Below are 19,319 nucleotides of genomic sequence, written 5' to 3'. Positions count from 1 at the left end.
TTAAACTACCTTTATTTGAATATCAAAATCAGCCCGGAGCTTATCGTGGTTTGCGCAAGCATTTTTCAATATAGCTCTTGCTTCCATTGGTGACACTTGCTTGGAAGAGATTCCCAATAGCGTCTTCATCTCTGAACACTGTGATTTAGACTCCTTCAGCGCACATCGGAATTCATTTATCGTTGCTAGAAGAACACTGTTATCCTGTAAGCAGTATATATTAATTAATCAAAATGTATTGCTTTAACAAACTGAATGTACCTCGATAGTTATTGCAGCTTGTGCTAATACCTTATGCATCCATCATCTCATTTAAATATTTACCTCCATGATTTTGAGTATCTCTACTCTGGAATTACCACTTGAGGAATACAATTTTTGTTTCAGGGAAGCAATTCGTTTTTCGAGGTGGTCTCTCTGCCGTCCAAATTCCTCTGCGGCTTCCCGGGCAACCGCTTTTTCTTGCGCGAAGTCCTCATCCAACATGTATTTCTTACTCATCAAAGCCTGCAATTCAATGCATTTGTCTTATTGAGGGGGAATATGCTCTAAATATGTCGAAAATGAAGAATTTAAGGGTTAAACACCGTGGAAAAGATATTTGAGTCATTATAATGCCCTATCTTTCCTTGTCATAATATGATATTTACACCAGAGTAAACCCACTTTCCATATATTCTTCATTTTCGACCTATTTATAGCAGTTTCCTTCATAAAAGAGATTCAACAGTTCAATTATAGTATTATAAGTATAATCAGTACCGGTAATACCCCGTTGATCGCCAGGAATACGTTTTGGCGATAAGCAAAATTTCACGATTAACAGGGGATTTGAAAAACAAAATCATTTAAAATATGAAAACACTTATTTCATAAACTAAATAATATTAATGTCATACACAAAATAAAAGTAAGATAACTTCGCAATAAACTGAAAAAATAATGTTTATTTTATTCCAGGTTACAAAAAATATTGTACATTGTTTACTCTGCTTGTGACCTGTTGGCTATTATTATGTCAAATTTATCGATAACTGTTAATAATCTGATCGTGCACACATTATTCAATTCATTATAATGTGCTAGCACGTGAAAAAAAATCAATCGCAATATAACGAATTCAGACTCGCCGGTGTCACGATGATGAGGGTTACCTGTAAACATTTTCCAATTATTGCTATGTAGGATACAATCACTTACTATTCAATAGGTATTTGAAAACAAAAACATTTCGCATGGTCCTTTTATTATGACTAAACTTGTCAAAACTCCAAAATTTTTGTATTTCACATGACATGTGTTTTATGCCATTTTAATGAACTAAAGGATTTTCATAGAGAAGCAGTCATTTCAAAAGTAAGTTATTTTTTAGGTTTTGATATATAGTAATAGATAGTAGTATCTAAAATCTACTGATTTTTACAGCGTTTTTATTAGGTTGTATTCTTATTTGTCCGGTGGTTGTTCATCCGGTACAAATCTTGCAATCGATTTTTAACTAACTTCCCTATTAGCTAGACATTTGAAACTTTTATAATATATCAGAACACGATCTCAATACATTTTTTTAATACTTTTAGCCATCTTTAAGTAGAATTGAATTCGTTTTCAGTTTATTCTGTTTTGTATGAAAAGTTATTTCGGAAGAAATCCGTAATCTAATCCACTATTATTGGTTGCTAGGGGTCTGGGGTCCTAGCAACTAAATTATTAATATATATATGCGTTACTATGGAAATCAATATGAGTGTCAAAATGACATTTCAGTGTTATTTCTATCAAACACAAAATTTTTTGATCGTTTAAGCCAGTCAAGTCAAGTTTGTATGATTCAACAAAAAATTTAAAAACGTATATAAAAAGTTCTTTTTATCTTGTAATTATTATCGGATTAGCTGGGTGGTTATATTATCTACAAAAATGTAATATTATTATTAATACCCGGTACATTTAATTCATTGATAAAATTAACAAACTGCTATCACAGCCATCTTTAGGTAGACATAAATAACTGCATACAACTATTTTCATAGATAAATTATTTCAAATCCAAAACAAAAATCCCCTTTGGTAATTAATGGTTTGACTGAAACATGTGTAGGTCTACAATAATTATCTTTGAAATGTCTTAGATTTATTATATTACGCAAATATGTAACAGACAATCAACAAATTTTGAAAATATTTCGTAAGTACCTTCCTGCCTAATATTGTTTTTTGTAAATTTACAATAAACCATTGTATAAAAAAGTAGGTTTTTTTTAAAATTGTAATTTGACGTGATGTTTTGGAAGTCTGGAAGTTTTTGTTAGAAATGTACTTGTACTCGCCTTCACCGATAACTTCAGTTGATTTGGATCTATTATTTGTTCAGACAAACCGAACAAATCGAATTGAATTTTTTTTATTATATTTTTTAAACCGGTAATCACATCTAAATCATTCTCGTTTTGTACTTTTGCAGACATCAATTTCTCTTCCAAAATGCCGAGCTTAAAATCTGTCAACAGAAATTGTTCAATATTATTGTTTTGTGAAAAATTTAAGCGTTTTGTTTGTTCACATTTAACTAATAAAAGATGATGACAATACCATATTTGTTATTCATTAGGTTCTCTAAGGATATCTCCTTTTTCATAATCTTACATTTCTTTTCTTCAATTTCACGCTCCTTTGGCTCAATCTATGAAACCACAAGATTTGAAAATTATTTTTTATAAATTTATACCAAACAAAAGTTACAGGTGAGAATTAAAGTTATCATAAACCAAAAGAACGGGAAATAAAGTCAGAAATTGTATACTAGAAGTGAAACGCCCCATGAAATATTCGGTACACACCCATTTTGTGTTTAACGGCTATCAATTTGGCTTCCTCATTTTCCATATCCTCGATCTGAGCACGCAACTCTTGGTTTTCACATTCTTTTGGCTCAATCTATAATGGCATACAAAAATAAGCAATCTACTACTTACGGTATTTTATTTTCATAATAACTTTCCAAAGTGTTGGAGTAAATCAATAAAATTATTATTCACAAGCACATGGCAACATAAATAATGTAGATATCAATGATATTATTCAAAATATTAATACATACCACTGGCAGCAGCTAAGCAACGGCATACCTGATTTTTCAGCTCATTTATTTTAAAATTCAAAACAAATTTATATTTTTCCAGCTCTTGATTCTTCATCTTCAGGTCGTATATTATTTTCTCTTTATCTTGAATAGTGCTATCCCTCTCGCCTAATTCTCTTTTTAAATCCGCGATATCTTTTTCCAATGCATAATTAATGGTTTGAAATTGTTTGTGTTCTCCTAAAATATATAAATGTATCATTAACATGTCCTACTAAAACAATGAAATGATTTGTCAAACAGAGAACATCTTAAAATTTCATTTTAATGAACTTAATTGTAATAAAATTGTAAAGGATTTTTACCGTAAAGTTGTTTCACTTGATACTTATAATCTTCTATATCTTTTTGCGAATTAATCATTTTCTTCTTGAAAACTCCTGTCTCGCCTCTCAGTCTAATGTTGAGATCTCTCTCTTCTTTCAGTTGTATTTCATATTCAGTTTTTATTTCTATTATTTCTCGATCAGCATCATCTTCGATAGACCGTTTTATATATTCGTGTTGTTTCAGCTCCAGGTTATACTTCTCGTTTACCTGGATTTCAAAAGTGATTTATTTATTCGAATTATCTCATGGACATCGTTAATATTTATTGTCATAACAAATTATTGTCCACATCAGTTTTCGACAAGACCCAGAGAAGCATGTTAAAAGAGGTGAAGAGCTGAAGCCTTGTGCGGCATTGATAATCATACAGAACATAAACAGTCTAATCTTTTTTTATAGCTATAGTTTATGAAACATCTAGTAACTCTAGTTACTTGATATTATGTCACTTTAGGTAATATGAAATACAATTTTTAATTCAGTATATTATGTACAATGATTCCTAATATATGCCAATTCCTCATGTCTAATGCGTCAATTACATTGAGCTACTTTACGCGCTGTTTATTGGCGAATTTAATAGCGGGCGATTCAGCTACTGCGCCTGTGATGATGACACACAAAACTTTCCATTCGCTGAGAAGCCACAAGCCAGCGACTATTTTGACAGAACGTAGTTCGTTTTTATACTAGGAGGTTGCTACTGCGCAGATGCAGTAGGCCCACACGCCAGCGTGTAGCATGTAAAGTTGACCGGCTTTCAACTTTTCTCGGTAGATTGTTTACAATCTGCTTGTTAGCTTGTTCAATGATTACACTGGGCGACTTTACAGGCAGATTGTAAATTCGCCAACAAACAGCTCGTAAAGTAGCTCAATAATTGACACATAACAAACCTGTTTAATCCTGTAATAATTGAGTCGTATTGAACAACATATTACCTGATCAATCATAATTATTTTGTCCCTTAATTGTTCTTCGTATGTGTCATTCAGTTCTCTGAGAGCTATTCGTTTGTTTTCAGATGATTCGGCTAATTTCTTTTCATACTGGTCTCTCATAGCAGCAGTTTTATCTTCAAGTGTCTGTAAATGATGATTTATTATTTAGTTAATGAAGTGTGGAAAATGTGTATCTTTGTGGACGATAACCAAAGATGTTGAAGAAAAACCTTTTTCTTGGTGGACATGGAGTCTAGCGCATCTATTCTATACACAAGGTGGCTATCGAGGGTAGTTTATCAAATTTATGGATTGAGGCTGTTTATTGTTACAATAAGTTAACCGTCTGAACTGTCAAAAAGTGACACTTGCACCTCTTGGCTGTGTTAACATTTAGAGTGAGATAGACAATTTTGACAGTTTAGATGGCAAACTTATTGTATCAATTATAACACCTCAATACATAAATATGATAAACTACCCTCGATAGTAGCCTTGTCTATAGAATAGATGCAATGATGTTGATAATGAGGTTGCTAGGGATAATGATTAAGTAAACTGAAAGTCATTTCAAATTTAAGATTATTTTTACAGCAAGATTCACACAAAGATAAAATGACAATACCGGATCCCAGTACTTTTCGATACCGAAATATCCGTTTTAAAAATCAGACAATACCGATATATTCAGTATTGAAAGTATGTATGTATTCATTAACATAAAAGGCTCAACAGGACTAATTTTTTTGTCGGGTTACGCGATGAAAAAACACACAAGCAGACTTTAGTGATTGTTTAAAAAATATTCATTGGAATGTATCCTAAACTTACTTAACAAGAAATTAGGTTTATTCTATTTACTTTGGCTCTGGTGTCTATACCATTTTTGCTCTCATTTTTGTTTCACAAAAAACACGTCTTTTATCCTCAATTTCTTCAAATTTGAAGCTAATGTTTTTGATGGCAAAGTGTGTCGATAAAGAAAATATTGAGTAGATTCTTCTTCCTGATACTACAACCATATATAAGTCCGCCTGTTCCAGCACCTACCTGCATCCAGATCTGTCCAAAGCTGCTTCCCTCTAGTTTAGGATGCCCGAGGTCTTTAAATCAAACCTGACTCTACCCTTCCATCTTATACGAGGTTAAGGGAAGCGACATTAGGACATTTAGATATCCAGGCTACTCTCATTGTTAATGCTCTCATTGCATGTTTCCAATCTTTTTTTCACTTACTCAGCAAATCCATATTTATGTCTAAGTGTTGCAAAGTACCCCATCTGTATGTACAGAACCAATGATTTTGATATCTAAATTTCCCTTTTTGTTCTACCCCCTTAAAAGCCACTTCGCACGCCCTGACAATGGCAGCACTCAAGTGGGGGGGAATCTTTGATTTAGATGAAGAATAATTATTGTATAAATAAAACCATAAATAACAGTTTATGGCAGATAGTCAAGTCACCTGATATTTGTTGTATTCTGCGATGAGTCTCAAATTAAAATCTCCTTCGGCATTCTCGACATCCCTATCATGGCTGTTTTTTAATTTACCTATGTTATCATTGATTGTGTTGATTTGATGCAAATGTTCCACTTCGATTTCCTACAAAATATTTGAATTTCATACCAGATTATGTATAATCGAATATATATATTATTTGGTACATTGTTTTGTTAAGTGAGAAAATGTGTATAATATTATGTACTTCATTCTTTTCCTTCAATTCCTCTATAACTGTTGAATATTCATTGTGAATTTCACGCAGATTGTCGGCATGAGTCGCTTTTACTTGACGCAGCTGATAAGCATGCTCGGTCTCCATTTCATTGATCCGTGTCGACAATGCCTGTAAGCAATTTCCAAAAATACAAATGCCAGATTATTCATTACGAACTGTTAACATTTATTTTAATCTGATTATGAAGCATAATCTACCATTATATTTCCGATTTTCTCTTGCAAATCATTTTTATTGATCAAGATATCCTTCGAGTAGCTAAAATCTTTATCCATGGCAATCACTTTACCCTCGATGTTTTTCAGTTTCCATATGCACATGGTTGCGTCTTCAGAAACAGTGATAAGTGTTTGGTCATCATAGGAAAGCGCCATTCCGGTAACATTTGCGTTGTGCATGTGGAATTCGGCAAACACGGCTTTGTCGAGAAGCGGAAACTGTATAGAGACAACGTTGCCTTTGCCTCCCGTCACGAAGAGCATTAAATCTGATCTCGCCAACACGATATTATCCAATTTGCAACCGATTATCTTGAGGTTTCTTATGATCGCGTTGTTACATACTTCTTTTACCTCTCCATCTATTCCGATGACATAACTCGATTTTCCCTCACTGAAAATTCATTGAAAAGTACATTAAAAACCTTAAGAATTATCATGGCTCGGTATTCGTGTGATTCAATATTTACCGTTACCTGCTCACAGCACAGTCAGTAAAGTCATTGTTTTTCATAACTATTTCGCCAACCCTTTTGGCTGTAGACATAGACCATTCGTACACTGCACCATCCGAGCCGCACGACACAACTTTGTCATCACTTGCAGTCCATGATAATCCTCTTACCTGCCACATACAACAAGTTTAATCTACATCCATTACTAGTTACAAATAAACTACATACATTATCACCAAAGAGTTTGGACTAATAAAGACATAGGCTACTGAGCTCGTTCTCTTATATAATAACACTTGATACTGATTCCATAATGTATAGTTGAATTTATAATTATAGAAAAAATATATTCTGTTTTGGCAGCACTCAATACTTTGTATATAAAATGTAAGTGGCGGACTGCTATAGGCAGTCACTTATGTATGATTTTACATAATTTTATTGTTCAAACAAGCAATTATGATTTATTTTATAAAATAATTGATATCAGTCAACATATTTGATCTGATGCCATAGGAGACGACCTCTACTTTTTGACGAAACATAGGCAATGCGCATAATGCCATAGACTGAAACAAATAAATTAAGAAGAGGATATCTTTCATTATTTCAAATATTTTTACTATTCACCTCGTGGACTTTAATAATCCTTATTAAACCTAAATATGATACAAAGGACTACCAAAGTACACATGGATTTATATTGCGTTGTTCGTTGTGAATAGAAAAATATCCATAATTATCTTACAAGTCTTTTGCACATTGCCTACAGTTGCATAAAAAGTTCAATTATTCCATCCTGTCAAAAAGTAATAGTTGCTTCCTGTGGTTTGGGACTATTGGCCAGTTCCAAAACTTCTTTTATGCCTTTTTTTCTTGCTTTTGCATATAAGGTTTGTATATCTTGCCAGTTTACAATAGTCGGGTGGCAACAGCTTGCGCAAGTATTAATATTATCGGAATCAAAACACATACCGTTCCATTGTGCCCCTTTAGGTTGAAGACATTATCGAATGATATTGCTGAAAATACTTGTATTGCAGAGCCATTAACGGCGGCAAATAAGTGACCATTATTGCTGAACCGGCACACTTTGCAATTTCTAATCGGGAATTCCCTCATCTGATGAAAGTCATCAATCAAGACAACCATGTATCGTAATTTATCTGTGAAACCGATAACTGCAAATAGACCTAGAAAAGACACCGACAACATTCAAAAATATTCCGCTAATTAAAAATATTTATCAGGTACCTAACAAAAGTTGTTGAAATACATGAATTGGAAAAACCACAAAAAAACTCATACCGAGTGGGATTCAAACACGTCTTTTGCTTGTAAGATAAAGGTTCTGACGACTAAGCTACTGACCCTGGTAGCTCTCTTCTAGATATTATTCTAATAACCATGATAACTTAAGATGTTTAAAAATTCTGATGTAGGTCCATATTACCATTGTCATCTTTCATTGAGGTTGCGTTGTCTCGGTAACCCCAAATTTTTTGGTCAGATAAGATCAACTTAATATACATACATAGGACTTTTATTTACTTATTTAGTCTTTAATGAAAACTGGTAACAGACTGTCGGTTGGGTTAGGTAGATATTTTACCTGTCGGATGCAAAGAAATGGAATTGATATCTTCTCGATAAAACTTTACTAGCTCCAAGTCTTCCGTTTCATAATTCCACAGACGGATACTTCGATCGTCCTGCCCGCTCGTCATGAAAATTGGTTTCCATGAGCACATCGTCAAGCCGTTTATCCGACTATGATGCAATTGTTGCCCGAGTTCATTAAACGGAATCTCGGGCACCTGTTCTCAATATTCAAATCATTAATTACAAGTATTTCACAATGTCAGTATACTATTCAATATGTATATAACTGGTATAGTAGAATAATATACCCTATTTGTATTTGTTTAACACATAACTAACCTGATCGATGTGCTGTTCAAATAATTTCACAACATACAGCTGCGATTTAAGTGTTGTCACCATGAGCTTGCTTTGACTCGGGTTGATTGAAATATGTTGAATAACATTCAAATCAACATATTCATCTTCGCTAATTCTGAAAGAAAATTTACATTACAATCCATGAGTTTCTCACGGATCTGCTGCATGCTGTGAGAGTAGGCAGGTTGCTTAGGGTCGGCAAATAGACAATCCAAATATTTCAAAAATTTGTGGGGGGTGAAGTTTTTTTCACATTCGATGCTAACAGTTTGTGCCTGCTCTAAATATTGGTGGCTTTGATTTGTATCAGAAAAACACTTTTATTGCATTTAACCATTTGACAAAGATACTAGGTAAAAAACTTATTTAACTTTTAAAAAGGAAGAGGGTGGCATTTTGGAGCAGCCATCACCGCCACAGATCTCTATTATTTGGAAATGTTAACTGTAATAGTAATATGAATTTGTTCTAATAACCTGAATTCTTTATCCATTATTTTGAATAAGTTCCTTTTGGTCCATTTGTGTGGCGATTCTTTTTCAAACATATGGACGATGCCGTTCATGCAAGAAAATGCAAAACCTGAAAATATTGAACATTTGGTTGGTCCATACAATTAATTAAATTAGTTACATTTATTTCTACAACAAAGTGTAACGATAATGTGGGTATTTCTTTGTTACTGCAGATACTGTAGATAGAGCTGTTATAATTTATTAGTATGGTGTGATTTTGGAAACATGGAAATTCGACCACCAACTTTACTGTCGGTTTTATCAAAAGCATTACCATGTTAAGATACATTACAGTGCTAATAGTTGAGACTGGGTGAAACAAACTGATTTGAATATTTTTTTCATGTCCCAATTACTCATTGAAGCTCAAGATTACCGAGTACTCATCTATTGCTGACGATTTCCAGAGACCAGGACTACATTTAACAGACCTTCATTTTTTTATTTCTAATTTATACATAACAGCAGGGCTTTTTGTCATTGAACGTGGTGGAACGTTCTTCCGACACCTTTTTTCACGGTATTTTTAATGTTTCAAAAGCAATTAGACGAAACAATGTTCGCGCTTAGAGAGTATAAGTTAATTTTCCTGATATGATATGAAAAGACCCTGAATAATTATCACATTTGATAAAGGCATTGAATTCTATTACCATTTAAGTGAATGTGAATGCGAATTTTCGCAAATGAATCTAATTATTACCACAATCAAAGCTTCGTTGAAGACCAAAACAGTTTCGGCACTTTGCTTTGTTCATCAATTTCGTCGGACCACTTTTGACACTTTCCTTCAAAAGTGAGATAAATGCACATCATAAATTTTCTCTAATCATAAAAAAAATCGCCTGCGGCGCTAATTTTCTTCAGGCATATTAACATTTTGAAATATGTAGTTATGTAATTGCATTTTATGGTTAACGTTTGTTGATACACTGAATACCCTTAATTTTACCTCAAACACCATTTGAAAAACGCTAATATAGAGCGTTACACTGCCTTTAACCTTAGTGATAGGTAGGGGGATCGCCAATGACCCTGGACTGGGGGCCCGCTTCAGGATATGGGGGCAATGGAAATCACTAAGTGTACACTTTTATTAAAATATTTTTGTTTGTTTAATCTTTAATGCGCTTCGTGGCATAGGAAAAGTTGCTTTAAATGATATTTGAATATAATTTTCTTAAGTAGGTAAGAAGTTTGGCAAGAAGTGAGTTCCGGCACCTTTGTTTTTTTAAAAAAAAGCCCTGCATAACAGTATTGTTTTATGTAAGTATAATAAAAAAAATTGCCTTTGGGAAATACAGTCAGGCATCTGACTTCATGCTTTTCACTATCTAGCAGACTGGTGGTATCTTGTGAAGGTTCTTGTTTTATTTGTGATACTATTTCACCAGCGTCAGCTCGTCTACAATTTAAAACAAATACAATTTTATTGACAATAATAATTGGTTATAATATTAAGTATTTAATTCTTAAATAACATTGGATTGAATAATAATTGAGTTATTTCTTTTGTTTTAGGTAAAATGCCAATTTTATACTCCTCGACTTTTTTCATGCTCATCTCTTGCACTTCCAAGGCTTTGTAGCAGCAATTCTGGCGTAGTTCGCCATTCTCCACCGTCATAAGAGTGCCCGTTTTTGTGCCAAACATCACTCGGTCTGCCGTGAGCCACATACAACTTGTAATGTGGATCTGAAATATATATTATTTGCTCTTTTTCCATGATCGATAGTCATTGTAATATATTAATGAAACGGATTACTTGCACAATTTATTTGAAATGAAATTTAGATTCGTTTTGCTTACCAAATCAATGGTTGCGAAAATCAAAATTAAATGTGTAAAAAAGACTTTCTCAAAATTCATTTTGAGTGCACCTGCGTCAAATTCACCTTCTGCTTCTTCGACAACATAATATCATTTGAGAAAGCTATATGCCACAACAATACTTAGTAAGGATTTGTAAGTTTAAACCTCTTTATGCTAGTTTCCAGCATCGCTCATGTGATTCACACGATATACCTATATAATATATATATGATATGCCGATATGCTAAGGTGGCTTATGAAGAGCCTTCTAGGCCGGGCTCTAAATTAAGAAAATTGTACGTGACAATGGGCGGAGCTTTTATTAAAACAAAAATATTTCATCTTTAAATATTTTATTCAACGAATAATAATTCACAAGATTTGAGAATGTGACATTCTTTACTGAACATACATAATTTAGAACCACCTCAGATAAATACCTGTTCAAAAAAAATATAGCGGCGGACAGGACTCTTAAGATGCATCTATTGGATTCCGCTCAATGAACTTTACCAATTTAACCACCTGCGCCCTATCAAATTATAATGAAATTAACTAATAGTCATGCAACTGAAGCACTTAACCAATTTTGCTAATATTGGCGACTGGCTTTTGTGGTTTGAATTAATGTGTAAATAATAGGTTCTTGCAAACGACGTAATATTATTAGCGAAATTTGTAAAATGCTTCAGTTGCATGACTTAGTTGATTTCGTTGTAATTAGGGAGGCCACAGGTGGCTAAACACATTGCACAAAGCACATTGGCCCGAATCCAATGGATACAGATTTGAGTTCTATCCGGCGCCATATTATTTTTCATGATTTTTTTAATCGGTATGTTTCCAAGTTATGTATGTTCAAAAATAATATTGGCAAGCAAGCGATGAGTAGTTTTAAAAATAATAATAATAATACCCTATAAGTCAACGTCACAATTTTAAGGATTACCATTTTCAATAATTATAGTACTCTCTCAGTAATCCGTCACCCTAAAAACCAGACAAGTGTCCAATTAGTACATACTGACATACTCCTTATTTTATCATTTTAACGAATTATTATTGTAATTACTTAAGCGCAAATATTTTTTCGTTTAATTGATTTTGAAATAAAACCGTGAAAAAAGGTGCCGGAACGCCGTTCCACCGCGTTAAATGGAAAAAAAAGCCCTGTATACGGGTATATTATTATTATAACCCAATTCAAATTGAACATAGATTGATACTCAAATACTATTATAGTATGTTTATGATTTCGAGAAAATAATACGATGGTATAATTAATCCATATCAATTATTTGAAAACATTACATTCGCACTTTGCACAAAATTACAAACACATTCGAAGTTTGCCGCACACGTACAGACCACGTGATATTTGTTTACGCAAAATCGTCGCTTTTCAAAATGGCGAATTTGATTACCAGATTTTACTGCGATGAATCAGTATGTTCCTTTTTGTCTTTTTTTATTTGTAGGTTTGTTTACTATGTACACCGAGAAATTTCCATTTATAAACTCGGAAACGATTTTTACAGAAGAGTTTTGGAATATAATGCAACCAAAACTGGAAAAAAATTCTATCATGGGTGTTGACTTCCTGAATTAGCTAACCCCAGGTCCATGCCACTACGTGAACCACAGTGGATATTAAGCCATTTCCACACTGGCAACAAGTTGCTGGCAACCTCATACGATACTGACCATAATTGCTTAAGAAATTTTACAATAATTATCGTAAAATCTAACGAGGTTGCCAGCAAATTAACTTGTTGCCAGTGTGGACCCGGCATTAGATGCACAAAACTTAAATAATATATATTATAAATAAAAATTTAAAATTATAAATATATATTATGATTTATGTCTTCGACAGCCCTGATGAAATAAATGTGAAATATGAGTCGGATCAGTCACAGAGCAAATTTATTAACACAAACAACTTTGACACGACCTTTTTATATTAACTAGTAGACCAGATATTATGGACCACATGTTAAAAAATCATATTTTCAATTCTCAAGGCCAATTCTGTAGAACGTCCTCTTAAGGTCAGTATGACATTTCAAATATTGTCAGTTATTTGAAGTCAACGACCGAGATCGACACGTTTTTTTAATCGATCTGTATCTCGACAATCTTTCGTCCTAAACAAGTGATTTTTGGTAAGTACCTTTATCCTAAATGATATTTTATTGTCTAAATTTAATATTTGCGATTATTGCCAATGATTATGTTTTATTAGACTAGACACACTTCCCCCACCAAAAAATATCTTTGGGGTAAGAGCGTCCGACGCTCTTCCCCCATGCACTGTTATATTTTTGTATGGATAAGTTTTAGCTAGTGATGTGCCATGAAATCATAAAATATTAATTTTTGTAACTAATGTGTAGCATTTTTTCACAACTTCTAATTTGAGGCGTATAGTTACTAAACTCGCTCCAGAGACTTTTTTGAGTTTTGAGTAAAATTACGAAAAACTGTTTTGGGGATATTATGTTGATTTAAGTGTAATTTTAGATGTTAAATTTCTTCCGTTACATACGGAAAAGTATAATAAAATGTCAAATCCAATGTATAAGCCGTAAATAAATGCATTTTAATTATCCCAAGAGCGGTCTTTGTCAGTCGCTACCAGCTGACAGAGCGGCGCTCGTTTTTTAAAAAGAGCGCTGTTTGGTGCACAGTGGTACATTGTCGACAGGAGATGATAGTTCAGTAGAAGTCCGTATTTATTTTAATTATGTAAGTAAGTATGTAATATATTTTAGAATTTACTTTATCTAGAAAATATTTTGTAGCCATTCTTACCTACTGGCAGCTGTATAATTTTCGCATTACACCTACATATTTAGCTGTTATATTGGTTTGTAATATTTTTTTTAAATAGTGGTAGGTATGTACTTGTCTTGGAAATAAAATACTTTGTGTTGATACAAAGCATTATTATTTATTTAGAATAGCAATAACACATTTAATAATATCAATAGCATAAATGAAAAAACCCAGCGGAATTAAGTACCTGCCCTTAAATAACTAATCACCCCATTAGATGTCACTCAAATTCCATGAATGTGGGAAACCTACCTTACCTACCAACCTATTTATTAAATGTAAAAATAAAATGATAATATTTTTAAGCAATATTATTTATAATCTACTTAGGTATATTAGTTATTTTATAGTATTAAATTCAGAAAACCAAATCCGACAAATAAAAGTCTACTTTTTATGTACAAATAGGTAATAGTGGGATTTTTTAAATTTATTGTAAAAACGTATTAAGTATAAAAATAACGGAATTTCTACAAGATAGCACAGCATTGTTAACTATGTATCGTTATTACAACTAAGCTAATCTACAAGACAGTACGATATATTAATAAACATAGGTAATTGAATTAAAATTCATTATCATTCATATTAACGAATGATACAATTTCAATTTTTTTTAAATGGTCCAGAGCGGATTTTGTAACTCTACGCCTCATTTTATTTAGTACTTATTATTTATTTCAAATTCTAGCCTTTTTTTTTATTTATTTATTTTGTGGGGCGGAGATATTTTTTATCACATTGATTTCCTCGATATATAATAAATGAATTTAATTTCGCATATAGTCACTATATTTTATATTGATAAATTCACTTTTATCAAAATGTTAGTTAAATTGGAGAATAATTTGTTTCAGATTCCAAAATGCCAAGAAATTATGTTCGGAAGACAAACAGGGCTGCTTCTAACGAATGATACAATTTCAAAACTATTTTTTTTAAATGGCCCAGAGCGGGTTTTGTAACTCTACGCCTCATTTTATTTAGTACTTATTATTTATTTCAAATTCTTGCCTATACCGACGTACAATACTATAAGTAATAATATACATAACCGATTTCAGTGGGTATATACAATTTTTTTATTTATTTATTTTGTGGGGCGGAGATATTTTTTATCACATTGATTTCCTCGACATGTAATAAATGAATTTAATTTCGCATATAGTCACTATATTTTATATTGACAAATTCACTTTTATCAATATTTTAGTTAAATTAGAGAATAATTTGTTTCAGATTCCAAATTCCCAGGAAATTATGTTCGGAAGACAAAGGGGGGTGCTTCTTATACAAAGGACGAACTCTTTGAAGCAGTTGAAGAAGTAAAAAGTGGTCGTCTAAATGGTTACCAAGCTTGCAAATAATATAAAATACCGAGGATGACCATTATGTCTCACACAATTGGGAGGCGAGGTGCAAAGTTAAAAACTATGGGACGAACATCGGCTCTATCACATGAAATTGAAGGAAAAATTGCAGAGAATTTACACGTTATGGAGAAAGATGGATTTGCTTTAACGAAAAAAGAAGTTATTGAACTAGTTTCGCAATATGTTGTAAAAAAATAATTATGAATGTACGTTTTACGAAGGAGAAGTTTCCAAAATAAACCCATCTCATCTGCGTGGCGAACTACTGAATTTGACAATCAAATACCGGCGGATTATAGAGCTTGATTTTGTGCTTTCAACTATTAAAAATAACGGCGGATTACTGAGAGTGGACTGTACCGATTTGAAAAAATAGATAACTCATTTTTCGTACATGTATCAAATAAACAAATCTAAAAGTTATCATTATTTTATTTAAATTGATTAATGCACAACAAGTTACTAGAGCAATGGAGAAAAATTTAGATTATTCCGAGATTATAACTATTTACCATTTCTAAAGAACAAGAGGCTCTTGTGAAATTTTCTTTCTGGTTACATAGGTAATTATTAAATATTATTAAAAGCCAGCCTTTGATATTTTCTTTTTCATGATTTTGAAGAGGAGGCCATAACAACATGCATCACAGTTTTGCTGAAATGTACTGCAAATGATTATATTATTAGGTTTTTGAGGAACTCACACTTTCGGCTTTGGTCCAACCCCATTGTCTCCATACTGTTTCCGATACATTCAGCAGGCGAAATGTGAAAGGTCCCGTTACCACAATTAATGAGGCATCAGATGGATTACAGTTAACCTGAAACCGTAACGTAATGAAAGAAACTTTTACTAATTTATTATGAACAGAATCTGCTTATAGCTTATTAAGAAATTTGGAGTATACCTGAGACACTGTTCCAGTACCGTTGGAATTCTGCGCTTTTGTCTGACTTTCCACCTTCCCATTTTCCCAATTATAATAGTACAGCAGCCAGTCCGGTTCTCCTGTAATGGCCACCAGGTATTTTGAATCCCATGTAAACTGCAAAGCGATGAATTCCGTGCAGGTTGTCCCCTCGAATGGTATTGTGAGACTCTTTTTACGTTTAAGTGTCTGGAGATTATAAATTGTGATACTGGGCTTCTGAGCTTGTTTATCAGCACGTTCGCTGAGCGCCACATACAGCCTGCAACGTAACTAACTTATTACACAAGTCAAACAATTATAACTAATAATATACTTACTAATTATTACGTCCACAAAAAACACATTTTTTTTAATTACTTGAATTATTTTAAAGGTTAAATGACAATAACAAAATTGATCTACATACATTCACTATTTCTAATAAGTATATAATGATATTTATGTTTTCCACTGTGTTATAGTACACCTTACCAACATTTTCTAAAGCAACATTTAGACCAAGCGAACGAATGTTCATTCTTCCCCCACTCCAGCAAAATTCTCTAGGCGTGAACGCTTTTGTAGAGCGAGCGAGCATTCTTTTGGATTCTATGGAGATTCGCTGCATTTAGCTAGAATGCTCATTCGTTTGATCTAAATGCATGCTATAGCGAGAGCACAGTTGCGTTATTCATTCTTTCGTGTTCTGTTGCGCTCGCTGGTGGAGCAGTTTTATTAAAGTGTTCTTCTCTCGCTGCCTACATAATATTACATCACTTTTGCATATTGTTGCACTCAAAATGGATTGAACCCAAGAATAATGTTTACAATTAACCGAGATGTATCGAGAACATAGATGTTTGTGGGATCCGACTATTGACACGTATAAAATAATACCAAAAAACAAGATGCGTGGGATGAGATTGACTGATATGAGTGTCCGTTGTGAAGAGGCGAAGAAAAAGATGGAGTCTCTTCTTGCTTCCTACAGAAGGGAGCGTCAAAAATGGCTTACTCAAAAATCTGGTAGTGGTTCCGATACCACTTATATATCAAAATGGTTTGCATAATATAATAGTATGTATACATTTTTTACTGAAGATAAACCAAGAAAAACTTTCAATACAACTGAACAACAGAGAGAAAGAGAGAGAGAGAGAGCCAGACCATTTGCTCGCAGCTCCATGTTCTTTATTCTAGCTCTTTTAGTTTAAACTTGTTTTGTGGATTTTGTTCACTAGACGTTTACACCAGGCAAGCAGAAACAGAATGCTAGCTCTCGCTCTATGTTCTTGTTTGTTTGGTCTAAATGCACCTTCAGAGAACATAATATGAACGCATGCATTTTTTAGTTATTGGTGAGTTTACTTCCAAATTCGGCTGGCTTTAGTATGGACTTTGAGCATGATCACTTTTTGTTTTAGTTGTCTTGTCTCTCTGTTAATACAGTCAATTATTACTTAGGTAAATATATAATATTATGGTTTATTACTTATTTGGAGAGATTGCTATGGAGTGGATTGATTTATATTTGTCGGGCAGTTTAATAACTTTCTGTTCTTTTTTAACATGATCATGTAAAAGAAGTACGCCTCCAGCAGGATATATCACTTCTGTATCAGTCACAAAGTGAGCATTTTCCCTAGAAATCATAAAAAGCTTTATTTATGCATAGTACTAAAATTAATGTTAAATAAGACAAAATTTATAGACAGTATGATATTAGCATCCAATTATGATAATTACGGTTTCATGTAAAAATATTCGCGGTCTAGTCATCGTTTTTAGCCTATTAACATAGTAAGTATTCGTGTATTAAATTATTGTCTCTAAAAGTATTATTGAATTCGTGTAATTTTTTGCCATTTGATATTATTTTTTGGAAAATGAGACAAAATTGAATTCATCATTACAATGTTGCAATCTTTTTTGTCAGGATAAGTAAAGATAAATGTCATTTATATTATAAAATTCTTACTTGATATCAGTTTTTAAACCATAAAATGCGCTCGCTTGTATTTGGGGAAGAGACATTATTATTATTTTTGATAATAAATAAAAATATTTTTTCTCAAACCCTCATCAAAATCAGCATGTTAATAATTGCCATGGTAACAGTATCTATTTATTAGGGGCTGTTTTTATTTACTTGGGTAGCAACATACCTGATTTAAAACAAAACAAAAATCGAAACTCTTTCCAACATCATAGAATAAATATGAAGGAATACTAGATCAGTGGTCGCCAACCTACATAGTACACTGAAGTGCCACATATTTTATTTTTAACTATCGGACCATCCGTGTGTTATCATAAAAATGTATTTTCAATGGAGTGAGAAACTACATTAAAAATAATCAAAAATAAAACATTACGTCATGTGGATTATCATTTATGTTTCAATCATTAAAAAATCGGTGTGTGTACTTATGTTCGCGCAGGGCTCGATATGGACCGGAACGCACCGGAGCGCCGTTCCGATTCATAAAATCCCCAAAATTATCGCTCCGACTCATGTAAATATTAATTTGACCGTCTGAGCGAGATATGTCATATAATATAAAAAAATTCGTAAAATTATTGGCGCGCTGGTTCGTAAAATTTTCCATTTCGAGCGCTGTGTACGCGCGTTAGAAGTTATACTTCTTTGGTGTAACAAAAAAAAAACAAAACTTGTGATTAACTAGATTCTTCGACTAGCTCTTAATTACCTTGTTAAATAATTATACACTCAAGAAAAAGGACCGCTTATTGGAACACGCCGTTGGTTTATTTCTGTACACTTTAACTTATATTACTAAATTATATAATTATTTATCGTTGTTTTTATTTTTAAAGTAACAACTGCCACTGACGTTTAATAGTTTGTTTATGTAAGGAATTGCAAATGGCCAACAGTAATAAATTCGCTGCCTAGGCAACGGAACAATTCTAAACTATAATATTATACTGTATAATCGTCACGATTGCAGTATCATACTGTGGCGTAAACGTAGTGCGTTCAGCTGATAACTGAACAATCGGTGGTTCGAATCCAATGAAGTGCGATTTTTTTCGTGTGAAAAAATAAATTATGTGT

At 32.9% G+C, this 19,319-nt stretch overlaps 1 protein-coding gene across 1 annotated transcript; it reads right to left on the bottom strand.

Annotated features, from left to right (window-relative positions):
* LOC147072298 (cilia- and flagella-associated protein 57-like) lies at positions 1-18,274 on the bottom strand. The gene is made up of 21 exons (XM_085946339.1): positions 18,219-18,274; positions 17,733-17,882; positions 16,238-16,520; positions 16,034-16,150; positions 10,829-11,001; positions 10,595-10,710; positions 9,267-9,372; positions 8,770-8,905; positions 8,441-8,645; positions 7,804-8,021; positions 6,850-6,998; positions 6,353-6,767; positions 6,123-6,263; positions 5,879-6,019; positions 4,414-4,557; positions 3,448-3,679; positions 3,129-3,322; positions 2,841-2,937; positions 2,280-2,500; positions 325-507; positions 1-204 (listed from the first exon to the last, which is right to left on the bottom strand). The coding sequence occupies exons 1-21, from the start codon at positions 18,272-18,274 to the stop codon at positions 1-3; spliced, it is 3,681 nt and encodes a 1,226-aa protein (XP_085802465.1).
* Positions 18,275-19,319: the final 1,045 nt, after the last annotated feature.

The sequence above is a fragment of the Rhyacophila brunnea genome, unplaced genomic scaffold (assembly GCF_057557595.1).
Source record: "Rhyacophila brunnea isolate RB1 unplaced genomic scaffold, BYU_Rbru_1.0 scaffold_2, whole genome shotgun sequence".
Taxonomy (NCBI): Eukaryota; Metazoa; Arthropoda; class Insecta; order Trichoptera; family Rhyacophilidae; genus Rhyacophila; species Rhyacophila brunnea.
This window is presented reverse-complemented; position numbering and strand designations above follow the sequence as displayed.